The sequence below is a fragment of the Octodon degus genome, unplaced genomic scaffold (genome assembly GCF_000260255.1).
Source record: "Octodon degus isolate 3935 unplaced genomic scaffold, OctDeg1.0 scaffold00071, whole genome shotgun sequence".
NCBI classification, from domain to species: domain Eukaryota; kingdom Metazoa; phylum Chordata; class Mammalia; order Rodentia; family Octodontidae; genus Octodon; species Octodon degus.
In genome coordinates, this window is record NW_004524647.1 from 9,428,891 (window position 1) to 9,447,265 (window position 18,375).

Consider the following 18,375-nt stretch of genomic DNA (forward strand, 5'->3'; position numbering starts at 1 on the left):
GATTGAACTGAGGCCCTTGAGCTTGCCAGGGAAATGCATATTCTACTGAGCCATCTCCCTGGCCCCTTCACAGTACATTTTGATTAGACTTTGGAACAGTTGATGCTTAAATTCTTTTTTCTTGTCCTTTTTAATCCCTTATAACTTTTTTTTAACCAACTTTGCATGCTTATGTCTGTTAATCTGAACAACTAATTTGAAGACAATGTTATGTAATACAGCAACTATTGTCAAGTTAATTTTTTTTTTTTTTTTTTTTTTTGGTCCAGGTCTGAAAACCAGAGGGGCCAGGTCTCACTACCCCTGCCCTGAGGATCGTTCTTCAGTTCTTGCAGGCTCAGCCGCTCCCTCCTCCACAGCCTTCCCATCACTGTGGACATGTGCCCTGACTGCTCCTCCCTGCAGGTGCCTTTACTGGGATCAATACCTGTTGGCCAAGTTGGAGCAAAGGAACAAATGTCCCTAGGGATTATTCAATACTAGCAACAAAAATCTGAAAGTGGTGTTATATGAACACAAAAGGCCCACGAGTGATGAGCTACAATGTTCTTTTTCTTCTACAAAGGATTGATTAAATAGCCTCAAAGCACAGATCAGAGTCCATCTACCTGACCGGTTTCTACCCACAATTCTTCTAAAACCAAATGTGTAGGTTTTTCCATAACAACAACTCTCCAGATGCCAGATGGGTTACCTGTAGTCCGCTCATTTCTGAGTTAGTGGCAGATGCCACAGGGTCAAAGGCTCAGTGCCACATGACCCAAGACAAGCCTGCACACCCAGTGTACCCACACTTATCTCTGACTTGGCTACAAACTTAGAGGTTCCCACCCACATCTGGGCCCTACCTTCATTTTCATGTTCAGTAACTTGGTAGAGCAGCTCACAAAACTCAAGGAGCTCACTGTTACGTCTGTTTATTATAAAGGACATAACTCAGGAACTGGCCCAGGGGAGGATGCATACGTGTGGAAAGTGGTAGTGGGGATATGCGTATGTTTACCAGCCAGGAAGCTCTCTGAATTCCTTTTTTATAGTTTATATGGTGGCTTCATTACATAGGTATGACTACTGGTGAGTAACTTAATCCCTAACACCCCTCTCTCCATAGGGCAGGGCTTTAGGCTTGAATTTCAAAAGCTCTAATCTTGCTCTGTTCTCTGTGGTCACCAGCTCTCATCCTGAAGCTCTGACCCCCATGCAAATGACATTCTTGCTGCTCTGGAGATTCCAGGGAGTTTAAAGCTCGGGGCCAGGAACCGGGATCAAAACCCAAATGGAATATAGATTTTTACTGTCTCATAGTCACGTATGCCTGTGAACACGTGAGTCCCTGAGGGTAAAGGTTCCAGCTTGAAGGACTCAGACTTACCCACCCCAGAGGGCCTGTGTTCAGGCTTTACTGTGACCCCCACTGTAGAAAGTTTAATGTGACAGACTGACACTGTCTTTATCTGGACCATCTGATTTTAGATAAAAGTTGCCTTCCATGGCAATTAAAGTCCATGGAGCGAAGTCCACATCCACTTGACAATGAAATTGAGGCAGAGAAAAGTGCAGAGGGAGTTGACAATTACAGCACTGAATCTGGATCTCCCAGTGAGCCCCTCTCTGGATCCTCTGGCCCAGGCTGATGCCCGCTGCTGAATGTTGGTGGTCAGCAAGTGCACAACTTACCTGTACATGGTACCTGCGCCACAGTGTCAGTTCCAAGGGGCCTCCCAGCATCCGTGTTCCCAAGCCAAGTAACAGGATGTGGTCTGAGGCCACAATCACTTCCATCTCAATATTAGCTCCTCTCAATATGCATGACTAAGAAATGATTCTGATAAAGAAGCAAAGAGAAGAAAAAAGGCCCACTATGCCTACTGGCTGTACCTTTTCAGTCATTTAAATGCTTTTTTCCACCACATAGAGAGTGTGCTGAGTGCTTTTTGCATACGTGCTTTAAATATTAGGTGATCAGGAGATTGTTACTGACATTTCTTCAAAGTGCAATAAAATGTAGCACTTTTCATAGGAATTAGCTTTTTAATTTTAATTTTTATTTTTTTTAGTTGGAGTCTCACCATGTTTTCTAGGCTGATCTCTAATTGCTGGGCTCAAGCAATCATCTTGCCTCAGCCTCCAGTGCTAGGACTACAGGTGCACCATGCCTGGCTTGGAATTAACTCTTAATTGACCCAGAAAAGCATGTGACTCAGTCATCTGGTCCCACCAAGTAGTCAGGCATTTCCTCATTTAAAGAGACAGAGTAAGAAAGGTCCAGCCAGATAGCTCAGCGGATTAAAACGTCTGCTTAGGCAGACACAGGGCAGGGACCAAGCTTCAGTGGCTGGTGTGCTGTGCCCAAACCGCCCCCAAGATACCCTGAGACACCACTGAGACTGGGTGTAGTGGCGAGCACCTGTAATCCCAGTACTTGGGAGGCTGAAAACAGGAGGATCACTACAAGTCCCATCTGTGTAGTAAGACCCTGTAGACCCTGTACTAAATACATTAAAAAAACAAAACAAAACAAAACAAACAAAAAAACCGTAGAATAAGCATAGGCTGAGGGTGTCCCTCCTTCCTTTTCTTACTCAGTTCCATGGGTGATAATATTATTTCTCTAGACAAATTTATTGAATTGTAGAGAGGGATTGTTTTAGGGTTGAGGAGATGTCAGTGAACAAAAGGGGAAAACTTGGCCTTTCTGGGCCTTATAGACAAATGAGTCTCAAATTGCCAGGTGGATGGTTGGTAGTTGGGCCAGAACAGGAGGCAGGAGGGCAGAGAACCATGCTAAACTAGAGCAGCAGCAAGGCTATTAGAGAGGGGTTTTTTTTTTCGATGCCACCTTGAGCTCTCATTTAGTCTCCATAGGAGCCAGTCAGCCCGAAGGAAAGAAAGTAAAAATGGTCCAGCTTCCCCAGGCCCTTCTTCAGGATGCTGATGCCAACAGCTTGCGGATGGATGAGCTGCTTTTCTTCTCTGTCCAGGATGAGTTCCCTCTCCATTCCTGGGTGGTGACAAATGCAGGTGGTACCTCAAGATCCCCGCTAGTTCCCGTCTAGGGACCATCGGCACAGGGAGGGGCCCGACCTGCACCCCGACCTGGGCGCAGCCCGCAGGCGCCGGGAGCCACGGGTGACGCCGCGACTCTGTGCTTCCTGCTTGGCGGAGGGGCCTCCTCCGCACGGTGACGCGCCGGGCTCTGACCAAATATGTCCCTTTCCCCTCCCTCGCCAGCTCCATCGCCCGCAGGCGCCGCGAGCTGCGGGGCTGCCGCTTGGACATTGGCCTGCCTGGGTGTCACGGGCTAGCCCGGCGGGGCGCGCCCCCTACGCAATGCCCTTCAGGAAAGGTAAGGTACCCCCACCCGCTGCCCCAGTGCCCAGGGGACCTGCGCGCGCCCGCGGGCACAGGCGGGCGGAAGAGACCCGAACAGTCCTGCGCTGTCCCCTTCGCTCCGAGCTGCCCCTGCAGCCACCCATTGTCCCCTTCAGGCCCCTCGCTGTTCTCTCGGGTCCTACACTGTCCCCTCTGGCGACTCTGCGGCGACACCACGTGCCCAAGAGGGACTCTGCGAGGGTGGCCGAGCACAGGCGTGAGTCGCGGCACTTTGAGTAAACGTTGGAATCTGCTCCTGCCAGTCCCCTGGTGCAGACCCATAGGATCAGAGTCGTGGGAGTCTCTGCCGGCTGGGACTTCCAGGGCCAGAGCAGCGCAACGCGGCTTGGCAGTGCGCTCCCGAGCGAGCGGAGGCGGTGCGCGCGCGAAAGGCGCAAATGCGCCAGTCCTGCCTCCGCCCGGGGAAGTCATTTTACCACTCAGGCTCAGCAGCTTGCTCTTCAAAGCGAGCCTGCGAGAGAGGGACGTTCTGCGGAGGGCACAGAGAGCACACCCGAGCGGAGGGAGGTGGCGGTACTGCCGGCTCCCTCTCTGCAGGTGCTGCGCTCTGCGCTAACCTCGGCGCCCACCCTACTCTTGCGCCTCCGGGCGGGGGTCGCCAGCCTTTGTGGTCCCATTTTACAGGCAGGGTCGTGGAGGCCCAGCAACTGCCCCACTCACTGCTGGGAGCGCTGCTGGAAGGTAGGTCACATTCAGGATCAACTCCCAGGCGGACAGAAATGTAGGGGAGAGAAAACTCATTTTAATTTCGAACCGGGCTGACCAGCCTCTGCAGTTTCTGCTTGTGTTGGGAGGGCACTGGCTCAGAAGACTGACTGTCCCTGAGGACCAAGGACTCCCTGACCCTGCCTGGGTACATGCCTGGAGCTGAGGGCTGGCCTCGCAGTTCCCGTGTGGGTCTTCCTGCTTCTCCCGCCTCTCACTTGTCTCTCTTCTCATAATTCAGTTGAACTGTCAGGTGGCTGCTGGGTTGCTGGGCAGCTGTGCTGGGCTTGTCCCGGAAGCAGAGGGTGCTAAGATACCATTGTGAGCTCCCACCGGGCTGCGAATGAGGGTGGTGAGAAGGGTTGGTGCCACGGCTGCCTTTCTTGGGCACCTGGTGACATTCGGGCCATGGCTGCTGTCCCCAGAATCTCCTTCGTCCATCTATAATGTAGCCACCTTGGCTCGGGCTTTCCAAGGCTCTCAGAGTCCCCACCTTGGCCTCAACAGCTACAGTGTGACAAGTCATTTATGGATGCATTCATGACTTCTCCTGCTCGCTTTTGTCCTTATGTTCGCTGGTTGGCAAACTCCTGGAAGCAGAGACATATGTTTGTTTGCTACAACACTTTGGGAACTTGCCTTATGCAGCAAGGCACTAAGTAACTAGCTGTTAAACTCTTTTTTCACATAACAATTTCACTTTATGGCTCTACATCTCAGTGTATTATTAATAACATGTGCAAATGGCCAAGCAAATGAAGTTTTGATTTTGTTTGATGTTGCTTTAATCTGAAGAGGCATCGCTGCAGGTTGGAGAAAGGAATAGCCCCTCCTCCCATTCTGTGGCTGCTACTTCGTGAAGGTCCTGTGGCATGAGAAATAAGTCGTACTCAGAATTGGCGCTGTTTGAATTTTCTGGAAACTTTGGTGTGAGCTAGGACATGGACTCTGGGGGGCTTTGAGTCTGGGCAGAGCTTCCTGGCTTGACTGAGTTGTGAGCTCTTATCTAACTGTAGGCACAGCAAGTGGGCTTGGAGGCAGCCAGCTGTGGCTCAGTGTCACTATGGGCTGGGTTCTGTAGCTGCCTGGAGGCCACAAGGTCTGCAGTGCTGGGAGCACGGCATTCTGTCCCTGTGCTCTTCAGAGGTGGGAGGTGCCTGTGCAGTGCTCCTCTGTACTTTTTTAGTTTTGAGCCATCTGAATGTATTAACTATTCAAAGTGTAATTTAAATGAAGACTGCTGTCTTCACCAAATCCAGCGCAGCCAGATGGAGAAGGCTTGCTTAGTGGGCTGGAAGCCCAGAAGGGATGGCTGCTACTCCCTTCCCAGGCTGAGTTTCTGTGTTTTGACAAGCATCCTCTGTGGGATCTGCTGCACTGGGGACCTGGCAGGAACCACATTAGTAACGTGAAAGTTGAGAAGAGTCGAGGGAAAGACTCATTATCTAGAATTGGGCAGGGCATAGGAAAACCTCAGGGTTAAAGAGAACTGGGGTATTTACAAGCTTCTGTCTGAAATGTGGTGGGCCAGAGCATTTCACCCCCTGTAATCAGCCAGATGCCTTAGGACCTGGTCCTGTGCCTCACCTAGGGGAGGAGCACAGTACCATCTGCTGAACTAATTAGGGCAAAGTTGAGTGATTGTGTGTGCCACATCTTTCATTCTTTCTCACATCTGGGCACTTAGCACAGCCAGCTGGTGTGAGGTTCTGTACTAGGTTCATAGACAGACATAGGCCCCTCCCCAGGGCTCTCCTGCACTCCCCAGCAAGTGCTAGGAAGCAGGAGTCAGAAGTCTGAATGCAGAGCAGTTCTGAGTAAGATGGTTGCAGCTAAGGAGACTATTACTCTGGATGTGGCCAGGGCCAACCTCACTGGATTATGTCTCATGGGTTGGTGTTGTGGCGGCAGCTAGAATCAGCCAGGAGGAATGGACCCAGTGGTGTGACACATGCCCAGCAAAAGCCCTATGGCATGGGCAGAATGAATGTGAAGGCCACAACTGAGCAGTGCTGCCCATTCTCAGTGCCAAGCTCAAGCAGCACCAGACAAGCAGGGCAGGGGGAAGGAAGATGCCAGTACCGTGTTCAATGTCCATGGCTCTTTTTGGCTGGTCTCCAGGGCAACTGCAGCTGCACTAGGAGGGATGGTAGCCTCCTAGGCCAACCTGTCCTGGAGAACTGGGTTTGAGGTTGGTGCAGATAAGAAGTTAGTCCTGGCATAAAACATAAAAGAGAGAAATCAGTGATAGCTAGAGGAGATAGAAGCAGGTGAGCTAGCTGCAGGGAACATCTTGAATGTCATGACTCAGGGTGGGAGCTGTCATGGAGATGGGCTGGGATGGTTCTTTCTTGAAGTTTACCACTTAAAATGGAGTAGCTAGTGCTTTCCTTCAGGGAGTGGAGTATGGCTCAGCCTGCTGCCCGGGGTCTCGGCTCAACTCTTGAGGTCCCTTTCATATCTACAGTTCTATAAAAATGTTGTTGAACAAGTGTTCCAAATATTGTTGTGTGACCCCATCATTAGAAGGGACCAGGAAGCTGGACATGAGGGATAGGAGGCTGAGGGAGGAGGATGATGAGTTCAAAGCCAGCCTGGGCCATATAGCGAGTTCAAGGCTGGCCTGGGCTATATAGCAAGGCCCTGTCTTTTTTTTTTTTTTCTTCAGTACCAGGGATTGAACTCAGGTAAGCGCTTGCCAGGTAAGCGCTTATTCTACTGAGCTATCTCCCCAGGCCCAAGACCCTGTCTTAAAATCATCTCCAACCAAACCAAAACAAGCCAGAGCCAGCACCACCACCACCTCCTCCCACTGCAAAGAGAGAGACAAGATATAGCAGCTAAAAGTTCTAAGGACAAAAATAAGAAATAAAACTAAAAGTTCTAAGGACAAAAATAACAAATAAAACTAATCTTTATTGAGCGCCTTTTGAATGCTGAGCAAAGTGCTTTACATGTTTCTATTTGTCCCCATAATAACCCTGGAAGTGCCTGCTGTTATTATGGCCCTCTGAAACATAAGTGAGGTTGAGAGAGGTTAGGTAACTTGTCAAGGTTCCCTCAGCAAATCATGTGAGAGATAGAACAAGAGGCTAGGCACCTCTAGTCTACTTTTCCAACACAGGCCACAGAGCTTATGACATGATATGCATGACCGAAGCCATTTGGTATGACAAATTTGCCATTACAGTCAGCAAGCTCTTTCAGTTAGGGACACATGAAGGCTCTTGGGTCTGTGAGCAGTGTGTCTAGATGGAAGCAGATGACAAAGGGCTCGTGTTCTGCCTGTGGTAATAGGAATCTTGAAGGCGTCCCTGGGCCTCCACTGTGGTAGGTACTGGGCTCATCAGCCCCCACTGGGGTGGCGCAGAGAAAGAGTCATCCAGGTGTGAAGACTTCAGCCTTCATGATGTGCATGAGGACATCAGTCCTCTTCTGGGCGTAGCGGTTCTGAAGATGCCAAGGAAACCTCAAGGGAAAGATGAGCAGCCCCCTCTCAAGAGAGGTAGCACCTCTGGAAATCCTGGAGGCGGACTGCTTGCACTAGGAACTCAACAGACTCTAGAAGAACATTTTTGGAACCCAGGCCAGGACTTTTGTTTCCCCACCATAGTGCAAAGGACAGATCCTGAGAGGACCAGGAGGGAGCCAGGCTGGTCACGGATTTGCAGGCCGTTTCCTGGGCTTCTGTGCACTTCTGGGCATGTCCACAGGACGTGCTCTGGAGCACCTTTCTCCCTTGCTGCCCAGGCGCCTGCACGTGAGCTGGGCTCCCTGACTGTTAGAAGCTGGTTCTGACCTGAGCTTGGATTGTTTCCCTGGAAGAGAAGACTGAGGAACAACTTTGCTTGGGAAGGCGCCTACCGAGCTGACAGAGACGGCTCCTTGTCGGATCAGGAGCCTCTGTCTCCACAGTACACTTCTGCGGCTTAGCACCTGAGTTTTCCCTGACAGTGTCTTTTGGCTTTCTATTGTTTTGCTGCACTTTTAAAATTTATTTATTTTATTTTTATTTTTTGTATTTTAGGGAAGGGTCTTCAGGGTGTTCAGGGTCTCACTACTAGATCAGACTTGTAGTGATCTGCCTGTTTACAGCCTCCCAAGAGCTGCACTTTTTGACACCTTCTCGTTGCTCCCCCAAGTGCACCCACTGCTGTGTTCTGGTGTGCTCCTCAGTGTACAGCAGTGTCCCGCTAGGTTCTCCGATGTGTGTGCCAGCTCACCTGTTGCTTCCCTCCTTAGACCTACTCCACCTTCCCAAGAGCCTACCATGCTTCATGCTACATTACACACATAGCCTGCACACACATACCAGATGTGTGCACATGTGTGCAAGCTTTTGATCACTCAAGGGGGCCTTCTGCAGTCCATGTCTTCTCTAACAGCTTTTCTATCTATCCTCTATGCACCTGGCAGCTATATCTTGCCATAATACTTGTTTCTTCTCAGAGTGTTTCTTGTATTTTGTGGGCTGTCGGAGTGGGGCGGTCTGTACCTCATACTGTATGTAGCAAGTGCTTCATAAATCCTTGTAGTTTGGTTAGTCTATTTAAAATTTCATCTTCTTTTGGAATAGGTAGTAGCAGAGCCACATTAAGATCCTTAAAAGCCCCCCACACTGAAGGATGCTGGTCATGCTCTCCACAGGTAATTTAAAATAAAGACAATACCAAATGATAAATGTAAGGAAGAACACATTTCTGATGATTAAGTGGTCATCATCTTGGTGCTTTTTCTGAAATATCAAGGGTCAAACAACAAGAAGCTGGATGCTGTATGGGTGAGAACCGTCTGCCTGCTGCTTAGCTCAGACCTCAGCTCATTCAGGTCATCTCTTCTTGCAGAGAGAGCTCGCACACCTAACTGTCCTAAGTCCTCGGGAGTTGTGTAGCCATGAAATTGCTGAGCTCTTATCACAGGCATGCTCCTATGCCAGGCAGTGAACCACCAGTCTCTCCTTTAACGTCCCAGGCCACTGGGAATTTCCCAGGGCAGGGCCACCTTCTTCCTCTCTGTCCCAGTATCCAGGCTACACTGGTAGCTTTCCTGTGCCTCGGTATCTGCTGCTGACCTCCTAGGGCCGGAAGAAAGTCATTCTGTGTCCTGCTGTCCTTGCCAATATTCATATAAAGATGAAACTAGATAAAATGAGCACAGGGGAAAGAAGTCACAAAAGTCACATGAGAAGGCTGGGGAGGGGCATGTGCAATTTCATGCAGGGGTGGGCAGGCGAGGCTGCCTTTCACCACCCAGGGCCCTTTCCTGCTACTCTACAGGGCTGTGGTCAGAAGGCAGATAAGAGCCTTGAGGCTTTTTATATTTTCTTCTACCCCACAATTACACTACAAAGGCTTCTGGGTGGCCACACATAAAGGTCACTCATTTGTTCCACAGGCCTGTTGTTGTGTTTGTAGGTCAGTCTGTAAGTATGCTCTCATCATTCGCTGTCATGGGGCAGTTTGAGGACGCTGATCCTGCAGGTAGGCACAGGCAGCACAGCTGTGATGTGAGAGACTAGGTGAAGCACTGGAGAGTGTCAGGAGTGTTGAAGAACCTATGGTACCAGGGAACAGTCGCCTGGGAGCTCAGAAACCAGGTCCTGACAGATCCAATGGCTGGTGACCTCAAGGAAGCCACTGAGAGCACTGGCCTGAGTTTACCTCTCTGTCAAAGAAGGAAGTGAGCTGAGGTTCCTTGCAGCCCTGATTCTGAGATCAAGCATCCCAGTTGCTTAGCTGCTGCTCACATACACTGAGTTCCTGGCCTCCTGAGCTTTGTGGCTGCATTAGCTACAGGAGGCAAAAGGGACTCCACCTGTACCTTTGTTCTCCAGAGACTGTGCCTTGGACACCTTGGCTTGGTGTCACTGTCAGCTTCTGTAGGTGAAAGGCCATGTCTAGAGCAAATGAAGACTCCTGATCTGTCTGCATGCCCTTGCCTTTGACTTGAGGACTGAAATTTACATGCAGGCTCTGTGGAAGCACATTATCCCTTTGTGTCCTACTGAGCCTGCCCGGACTCGGTCAGGTCAGGCCATCCCAAGCACAGGTCTCCAGTTCCTCCAGGTGGCATCAAGCAACCTTGGATGGCCTTCTAAGAGACTAAAGTAATCTAGTAGCAGGTCTTCCTTGTCCTCCTTTAGGAAAGAATAACTGAAATTTCACAGATGGTCACATGAAGAGACTTAATGTATTTATTTGAGAAGCTCAAAGTCCTCATGTTTTCTTTATATGTTCAATTGTGGGCAACTTGGAAAATTAGAAAAGGATAATGAACTCTAGTCAGGTGTGGTACCACATGCCTGTAATCCTAGCTCTTAGGAGGCTGAGGCAAGAGGAACACTGCAAGTTTGAGGCCAGCTTGGACCATGTAGTGAGATCCTTTCTCAAAAAGGGGAGGGGTAAGAGCTCAAGAATTGCTCATCTTTTCATGTCCTACAGAGAAAGAGTTCCAAGCTTTCCTGCAGGGTGATTAGGGCAGGTGAGGTGGGCAACAGTGAGAAGGGACAAAGGAAGAATGGCCTCAGTCTGTTGAACATGGTCCTTCCTGTTGCCCCCCAACAGCATGTACAGCCCCTGCCTACATCTTGTGCTCAGAGTCTGATCAAGAAGGTGTGGCTCCAGGGATGTCCCAAGCCTTGGTGGCAGTGGGCAAGGGAAAGCTGAAGAGTGGAGGGATCTGTTGCTTGTCCTGCCACTTCCCCGAGCAGCCTGCCAGATGCTGCTTCAGAAGGAACCCGGACATAGGCATTCAGCAAACCCTCTAGCTTGTGTGTGCACTGTCATTTTGTCACAAAGAGTCTCCTTGTATCTTTCTTCAGCTAGAAGAACAGTAAGTGGGTTTTCCAAAATCTCGGTCCTTGTTTCAGATCTTGTTGCCTGATGTTTGGGGAGAGCTGAGATGCATCTCATGCTTGTGAGCACACTCTTTCCTAGGATGGATTTGGTCTGGTGTTTTGTTTGCTTGAGATGCAGACCTGAGCCCACGAGGCTCTGGAAGCTCTCCTCAGGAGGCTGCCTCACCTTTCCTAGAGGCTGCCTACTTACAGGGTAGAGAAAGTTCTGATCACTCAGTGGGAGGCAAACAGGAACTTGGGGAGATACTTCAAAGGAAGTGCAGACTTTTGAAACACAAGAGAGAAAGAAAAGGTCTGATGTGGGTGTAAGCAAGATCCTCCCTAAGCAGACTCTAGGGGAAGCCTGGCCTCACCACTGGGCCAGGGTGGCCAGATGCTGGATTGGATCATTTTTGTAAAGGACAAAAACACTTTGAAGGCCTCTATTCTACATGTACATTAGACTTCAGTGGGAAGCTTTTAAGAAATCTCTTTGTCCCAGATATTCTGATTAATTGTTTTGGCTTGAAGTTTGCAGAAAAAGTTTCATGATACGATACCCATCCTTTGATGACACAGTACATTCTGATATTTTTTAGTGTATTCCATTTCATTGGGAAAAGAGACTGGCCTATTCCAGTAAATTGGTTTCAAGGCCGTTAGTTGGCTGCGAGCCACAGTTTGAAAGCTGCTGCTTCTCTGCGTGAGCTCATTGTGCAGAGGTGGGGAAAATAGCTTCGATTCTCAGGCTGTCATGCAGCTGGAGTGCGGAGTGTGACTCAGGGTCTGTGGTGAGCTCTGGGTGGTCCAGGCAAGACAGAAGCCCTGCTCGGGAATGTTGTGGCCAGTGTGACTGTCGTGGCCTCTGGCCCTCTGCAGAGGTCTTTCAGACCAGGCCACTGTGGAAAGAAGCTGTGGATCTGAGAAGAAAGGTGGGAAATGCCACAATAACCACACATCTGCAAGGGCCAGATTTTGCAGGGAAAGATTCATTTTATAAAATGAACACTTGAGGCACATTAATCAAGGGAGGGGTATCGATCCAATAACTAAGGCACTATAGTGGAAAAAACAACAAATACATGAAGAAGTCCAACGGGCTTCCTTTTCCTGCTGGTGTCTACCCTAGCCTGTGATACCACTGAGGCCACTTCTATAAGCCCATTAAACTTCTGGCAAATACCTGTTGCTACAGTTTGGGCAAATGTTCCCCAAAGGCTTTGTTTTGAAAGCTTGGTCCCAGCTCATGGCTTTATGGAGAAGGGTGGAAACTTTAAGAAGTGGGGCCTAGCGGAAGGACATTACGTTGCCAAGGATATACTTTTGAAGGGTAGTTGGGACCCAAACCCTCTCTTCTCTTTGATTCGTGGCTACCTAGAGGTGAGTGTTTTCTGCCACATGGTCTCACCATGAGGCTATGCTACCATTGACTTAAAAGTATAGGAGCCAAATGAGCAGGGACTGAAACTTCTGGTACTGTGAACCAAAATAGCCCTTCTCTCCTTATAAATTGATTGTCTGAGGTATTTTGTCACAGTGATAGAAAGTGACTAACTAAACCAGGTCTGGGTAAAAGTGCTGAGGAAACAGCAATGACCAAAACAGATAGATCCCTACAAATGGCGCTCACATTTGGATAGAGGGAAGACTGACCACAAACCTTAAACACACAACAAAGGAACACTGAGTGTGTCCAATGGGTGTGAGAGGAGAAAACAGAGAAGAAAGGAGAGAGTGTGGCACGGGAGAGCTGCTGTTGTAAGCAGGGTGGTCATTGCCAGGTGACAGGTGGACAGACTGAAGGGATGAGGGGCAGGGCCATGCCTGTGGATCAGGAGAGCTGGTAGGTGGGATAGTGTGACAGAGGCCCCATGGCCGTACTGGGTCAGAAGAACACCAAATGGACCCGTAGGGCCACAGCAGTGTGGGAGCGGTGGCTGTGGGCACAGGAAGGTGATGGGCCGATCACAGAGGTCCTCCCCTTGCTCCTCAGGGTGAGGCCATAGGGTCATAAAACATTATTAGAGCACATTCAGACATCTGCAAGGCCCAGGTTTTGCTGGGGCCAGCCAAATAGCTCAGCGGATTAAAGCACCTAAGTGTTTTAATCAGTCCCTGGGCCTGCTGTGCTGGGCCCACCCCTGAGGCGCACTGATCCAGCAAATGAGACTAAGTGTGGTGTTGTGCGCCTGTAATCCCAGCTCTCGGGAGGCTGTAAACAGGCAGATCACTATGAGTCCAATCTAGTAGTGAGACCCTGAACACCCTGTAGACTCTTCCCTAAAAAAAAAAAAAAAAAAAAAAAAAAAAACCAAACCAAAACCTGTGGCTGCTTCCCTCAGAAGAGACTGTATGGAAATTGAGGTGAAGCAGGTGACCATGTAGGGCCCTCTGGGCATCGTGCAGGTAAGCAGTTAGAGACAGGTGGATTAGAGCGGGGTAGAGGAAGGTGAATCATGGATGCTTTCTGGCTGCCTCCCATCCTAAGGAGCCACAGGGAAGCTGGGAACACCGGTTTCTTTCTCTTTTTTGTTTTCTTTCTTTCTTTGTCTTTCCCTCCCTCCCTTTCCAGGTGCTGGAGTTGAATCCAGGATCTTTGCATTGAGCCACATCCCCAGTCTTCTACGTTTATTTTATTTTACTTTTAAATTTTAATACAGGGTCTTGCTAAGTCGCCAAGTTGCCCAGGCTGACTTTGATTGGGGCCCTGCTGCCCCAGCCTCTCAGACTACTGTGATCACAGGTGTGGGCCAGCACTGATTTCTTTTCGACAGTTGCACTACAGGTGTGGGGCAGGCTACAAAACAGCCTTGTCTTTTCTTTTAGTGGATCCTTGAATAGTCTGTGCAGAGTCAGTGTGACAACCCTAAGTTCAAGTTGGAGCTATAGTTTGCAAGAATTGAGACTCCACACCAATTTTTCACTAGCTGCTCAAGCACCGAAAGATTAGCAAAACCAGCAGCCAGGTTGACAAGCAGCGCTGCACAGTGGTGCCTTCAAGCGGTGAGAATAAAAGGAAAAACATGAAATTTTTTTTTTTTTTTTTTCAAAATCTGGGCTGATGAACCCTGCTAGCATACATGTTGGTGGGGGTGCAGACTGGTACAACCACTATGGAAATCAGTGTGAAATTTCTCAAGAAGCTAGGATTAGGGAGATGGCTCAGTGGAAAAAGCGCTTCCCTGACAAGCGCAAGGGCCTGAGTTCAATCCCCGGTTCTGGGGAAAAAAAAAAAAAAAAAAAGCTAGGATTGGAGATCCCACTTAAGCCTCCTGGGAATTTTTCTAGAAGAACTGAAAACTTCATACCACAGCGATATATGTGAACCCATGTTTAAAGCAATGCAATTTGTCATAGTTAAATCCTGGAGACAACCCAAATGCCCATCTACTGAAGAATGGATAAAGAATATGTGGTATTTTTGTACAATGGAGTGTTACTCAGCTATAAAACAGGATAAATTTCATTCTTCTGCCTGTAAATGGATGCAACTAGAGAACAAATTCTGAGATGAAATAAATCAGACCTGCATGTGCAAACATTGTATTGTCTCCTTAGTGTGAGAATCTGAAAGAGAAAAATGAAATCTGGTAAGTACAATAGATACTAGGAAAATGGAATGAACTTATTCAAAAGGAAAGAATTACCGGGTTGAGGAGAAGTACAGGAGAGGGAGTAGGGGAAAGAGATTTATCTATGTAGGTAAGCAGGATGGTTTGGGCAACTGTACTGTGCATTGCTGCTGGCCTATGGAAGGAGCAGATAATGCTTTTTTTTTAAGTGTATTTAGTACAGGGCTACAGGGTCTCACTACACAGATTGGACTTGTAGTGATCCTCCTGTTTTTCAGCCTCCCAAGCACCAGGATTACAGAGGCGCCCAGTCTCAATCACATCTCAGCAAACTTGGCATGCCATGGATCAAACCCCCAGTCCAAGCCTGCCTAAGCAGGTGCTTTAATCCGCTGAGCTATCTGGCCAGCCCTAGGAGCACATAATACTTAATTTTTTTTTTGTCTCCTTTTTTCAGTTGTTTGTACTTTTTCTCTTCTTAATTTCTTATACATTTCTTTCTTTTTTTCCTTTCTTCTTCCAATTGTACATGCATGTATCTGGTAATATGAATAACTTGTTGGAAGACAACAGTAGGTATTACAACAAATACTATGAAATTTACATTACTTTGTTAAGTGAAATTCTGTATCACTTGTATTGTTTTTAGTTCTAATCTGTACTCTCTTAGAAATAAAAGAAGACCTATGAAAGTTTCTGTATCTTACAATATATCCAAGCTAGAGGAAAGGGTTTTGTAGGTTTCCTATGTTCCTGAGGTTTCTAAGTATGTGGCACCTAGCAGCTAATTAAATTTCTGACATTTCCTCCATTTCCATAAACTGAAAAGGGTTCCATTGTGAGGGAAGGGTAAAACCCACTCCAGGAAGGCTTCCTGAACCAACCAAGCCCAGCTGCCTGCTAAGTTTGTCTCTGAATTGGGTGAACAGCTCCCTATGGTTTGTCTGGAAATTTCACTGGCCGGAGCATCAAAAATCACAAGATCCAGAGAGCCCAGTACTCTCAGGCAAACCAAGGCAGTTGGTCACTCTGACCTCCAGCCAATCCTTGTGCTGTAAGCCTCATGACAGCTACATCTTAGAGAAATAGGTTTAAAAACCTCACTGATGTTTGAACAACAAAAAGCGATTCAAGGTAATTTTATGGCTCTGGCACATATACTTGAAACTATGGCAGATATTTTTCAAAGCAATTTTGTCAGATACTTATTTTAAAAATGAGAATAAAAAATTTTATCCTCTACTTGTTGCCCAACAATAACAGCAAAGAAACCTCAGTCTGCAAATTGCCTGGTTTCTTTGTGAAATATTTAACACTTGAATGTCATCCTCTATAGTAAAAACAAGGCAGCTTGCAGGGCCTCTATCAGGAATTTGCTGTTGTCATTTCCTGTGGCCCAGATGTGAATGGAAAATGACAAAGAGAACTAACTTGTAGTTGAAATCATGCTTTGTTTAATTCCTGGATTATATAAAAAAAACTTTTTCACTGAAAGTCATTTGAATGAAACAAAAGGTCATGTTGACACTACTGCTTTACAGCAAATGGACTCCCTAACCTCCTAAAATTTTTAAAAAGCTGTTTTAGAGTGAATACCAAAGTAATACATGGCACAACAATAAATCTACTCATGTCATGGAAGAACTGGCTTTACTGAGCAAGAAGATAGTGAATTTTCTGGGGCTGAGTACCTTTTTTGGCTTTTATCACAAGTAACTGATTGTCGAGACCTTCTGTCCATCAGGAAGTATGTGATGGAAGGAAGTAAATTTAATCTCTATAGTGATTTAAAAAATGCATTTTGAGATCACAGTGGAAAGATATATTTTACCCTAATTACCAAGCAGAAATGAAAAAGTCAGGTAATGTCAAGTATTAGAGAAAATTTGGATCAAAAAGGTCCCAAGTACATTGCAGGTAGAAATAGAAATTGAAACAAGTGCCTTGGAGACAGATTGGCACTGTCTTACAGAATTAGAATTGGTGGCATAAGCGCCTGCCTGGCAAGCACAAGATCCTGAGTTTGATCCCAAGTACCACATATGGTACTGCTGTGCTGGCCCCTGGAACCAGGTGTGGTGGTGCATGCCTATAATCCTGGTGCTGGGGAGGCTGAGAAGGAAGATCACTATGAGTTCAAGACCAGCCTGGGGGCTACAAAAGAGAGCATCGGGCCATAGCAAGACCCTGTATAAAAGAAAAAGAAAAAAAATCCACATAGTCTATAGCCAACCAGCTGCATGGCTCTTAGGTGTGTGGTGAAGCAGACATGTCTTTATAGCAATATAGGGGAATGAAACTCCCAACCTGAAAGGTACCTGGGATAAGTTCATGTTCTCTAAAACCAAAGGATGAATTTTAGGAACAAACACAGGTTATGAGCAGGATGTATTTATTGAGGAAAGAAAGCTTCTTTCCAAGAGGGGGACAGAAATGGGGACCCAAGCAGGTTGTCCCAGGAAGCTATCTCAGGGATTTTTTGTATGAGGGTCTAGGATGGAGAAGATGGGAACTTGCTTAGGTGGGCATGAGGTGGGACAAAACTATGGTCAAGCAATGAGATCACAAGCACCCTGCTCATGTAAAATTGATTAAATCCAGGACTGAATGGGGAAGTGAGTCACATAGCAAGCAGGAACTAATATGAAACAGGAGTTTATCCAGTAGCCAGTAGCAGTCAGATTAGTGCCTCTTCCCGGCTTCCTCAAGGTGATGATCAATTCTAGATGCTTCTCTTTAGGGAGTTCGGCATTTATTTGAACTTTGGTCTTTAGGTCTGGCCCTCAGCAGGAGCATCCATCTCTCTCATGGTTGCAAGGTTTCTTGTCTTTTGTGCTGTCTCCTAGAGGGCCTGGCCCCGTCTGACTGCCTATAATATTTCAGTCTAACTTAGCTGCCTACAACAGCAGGCCTAGAGCCTAAGGAAGGCTGCTCACCTCATGGCAGCTGGGAAGCAGAAGGAAAGCAGACCAGAGCCGGAAGGGAGGGGCCGGCATCTGGAGACAGTTCCCACACTCACTTTATTTACACTTTAGCTTAGACTTATGATTACATGTACCAGTTGTACATTAGTGGAATACAATGGGATATTTCAATATATACATACAGTACATAGATAAAATCAGGATCATTAGCATTTCGCTTTGTGGCCTTTGAGCTCCTCTTTTTAAAGATCTTTTCCCCAGTCCTGAGATGGTGCTGCTTGTCCTATGATGTCATATTGGTTTCTTTACCTCTCTGCACCTTAATTCTTTCATCTACACAATGAAAGGTTAACTGGATTATTTATTCCAGCTCTTACATTCAGAGGCTACTGGTTTTCAGTTATTCTAATACTGTTCTGATTGGTTTCTTTCTCTTTTTTAAGGTTTATAAAACCCACTTTTATTAATAAATTGTTTGTTTTTGGGTGGAACCGGGGATTGAACTCAGGCCCTAGTGCTTGCCAGGGAAGCGCTTATTCTTCTGAGCCATCTCCCCGGCCCCCTTAGTAATAAATTGTAAGAAATATAAATATTGCAGCAACACAGACACTTATTAGTGTCCTACTTCTCAAGTCTTTGAATACAACAGCACTATCAAATCATGAAACAAGGCAGTCAGAATCCCACAGCCCAGTCACAGTGGGAAGCAGACTTCCCCTTCCCTGGAAACTCACTGTGAAAGGGGATCACAGCAAACTTGGGGTCATTACAAGCAAAGGATGTCACAGCACGAGGGGATGGTCTGCTCCAGAAGCACCCTCTGCTAAGTTAAAGGAGCAGGGCCAGCTAGCTAGACCCCCACAACCTCTCTCATGGTTGAGTATACAGGTATTTACTGACAATTAAAAAAAGGAAAAAAGCAAAACCAAGTAGACCCCCTTTATCG

General features: G+C 47.4%; 1 protein-coding gene across 2 annotated transcripts in view; it reads left to right on the forward strand.

The window, feature by feature from the left end:
• The first annotated feature begins 3,216 nt into the window (after positions 1–3,216).
• The window catches only part of Pfkfb3 (6-phosphofructo-2-kinase/fructose-2,6-biphosphatase 3), an 89,975-nt gene continuing 74,816 nt past the window's right edge, over positions 3,217–18,375 (forward strand). For both annotated transcript variants that reach the window (XM_023719717.1, XM_023719716.1), the window contains exon 1: positions 3,217–3,346. In XM_023719717.1, the coding sequence (XP_023575485.1) occupies positions 3,331–3,346 (16 nt within the window). In that variant the 5' untranslated portion in view covers positions 3,217–3,330. The remainder of the gene's footprint in view (positions 3,347–18,375) is intronic.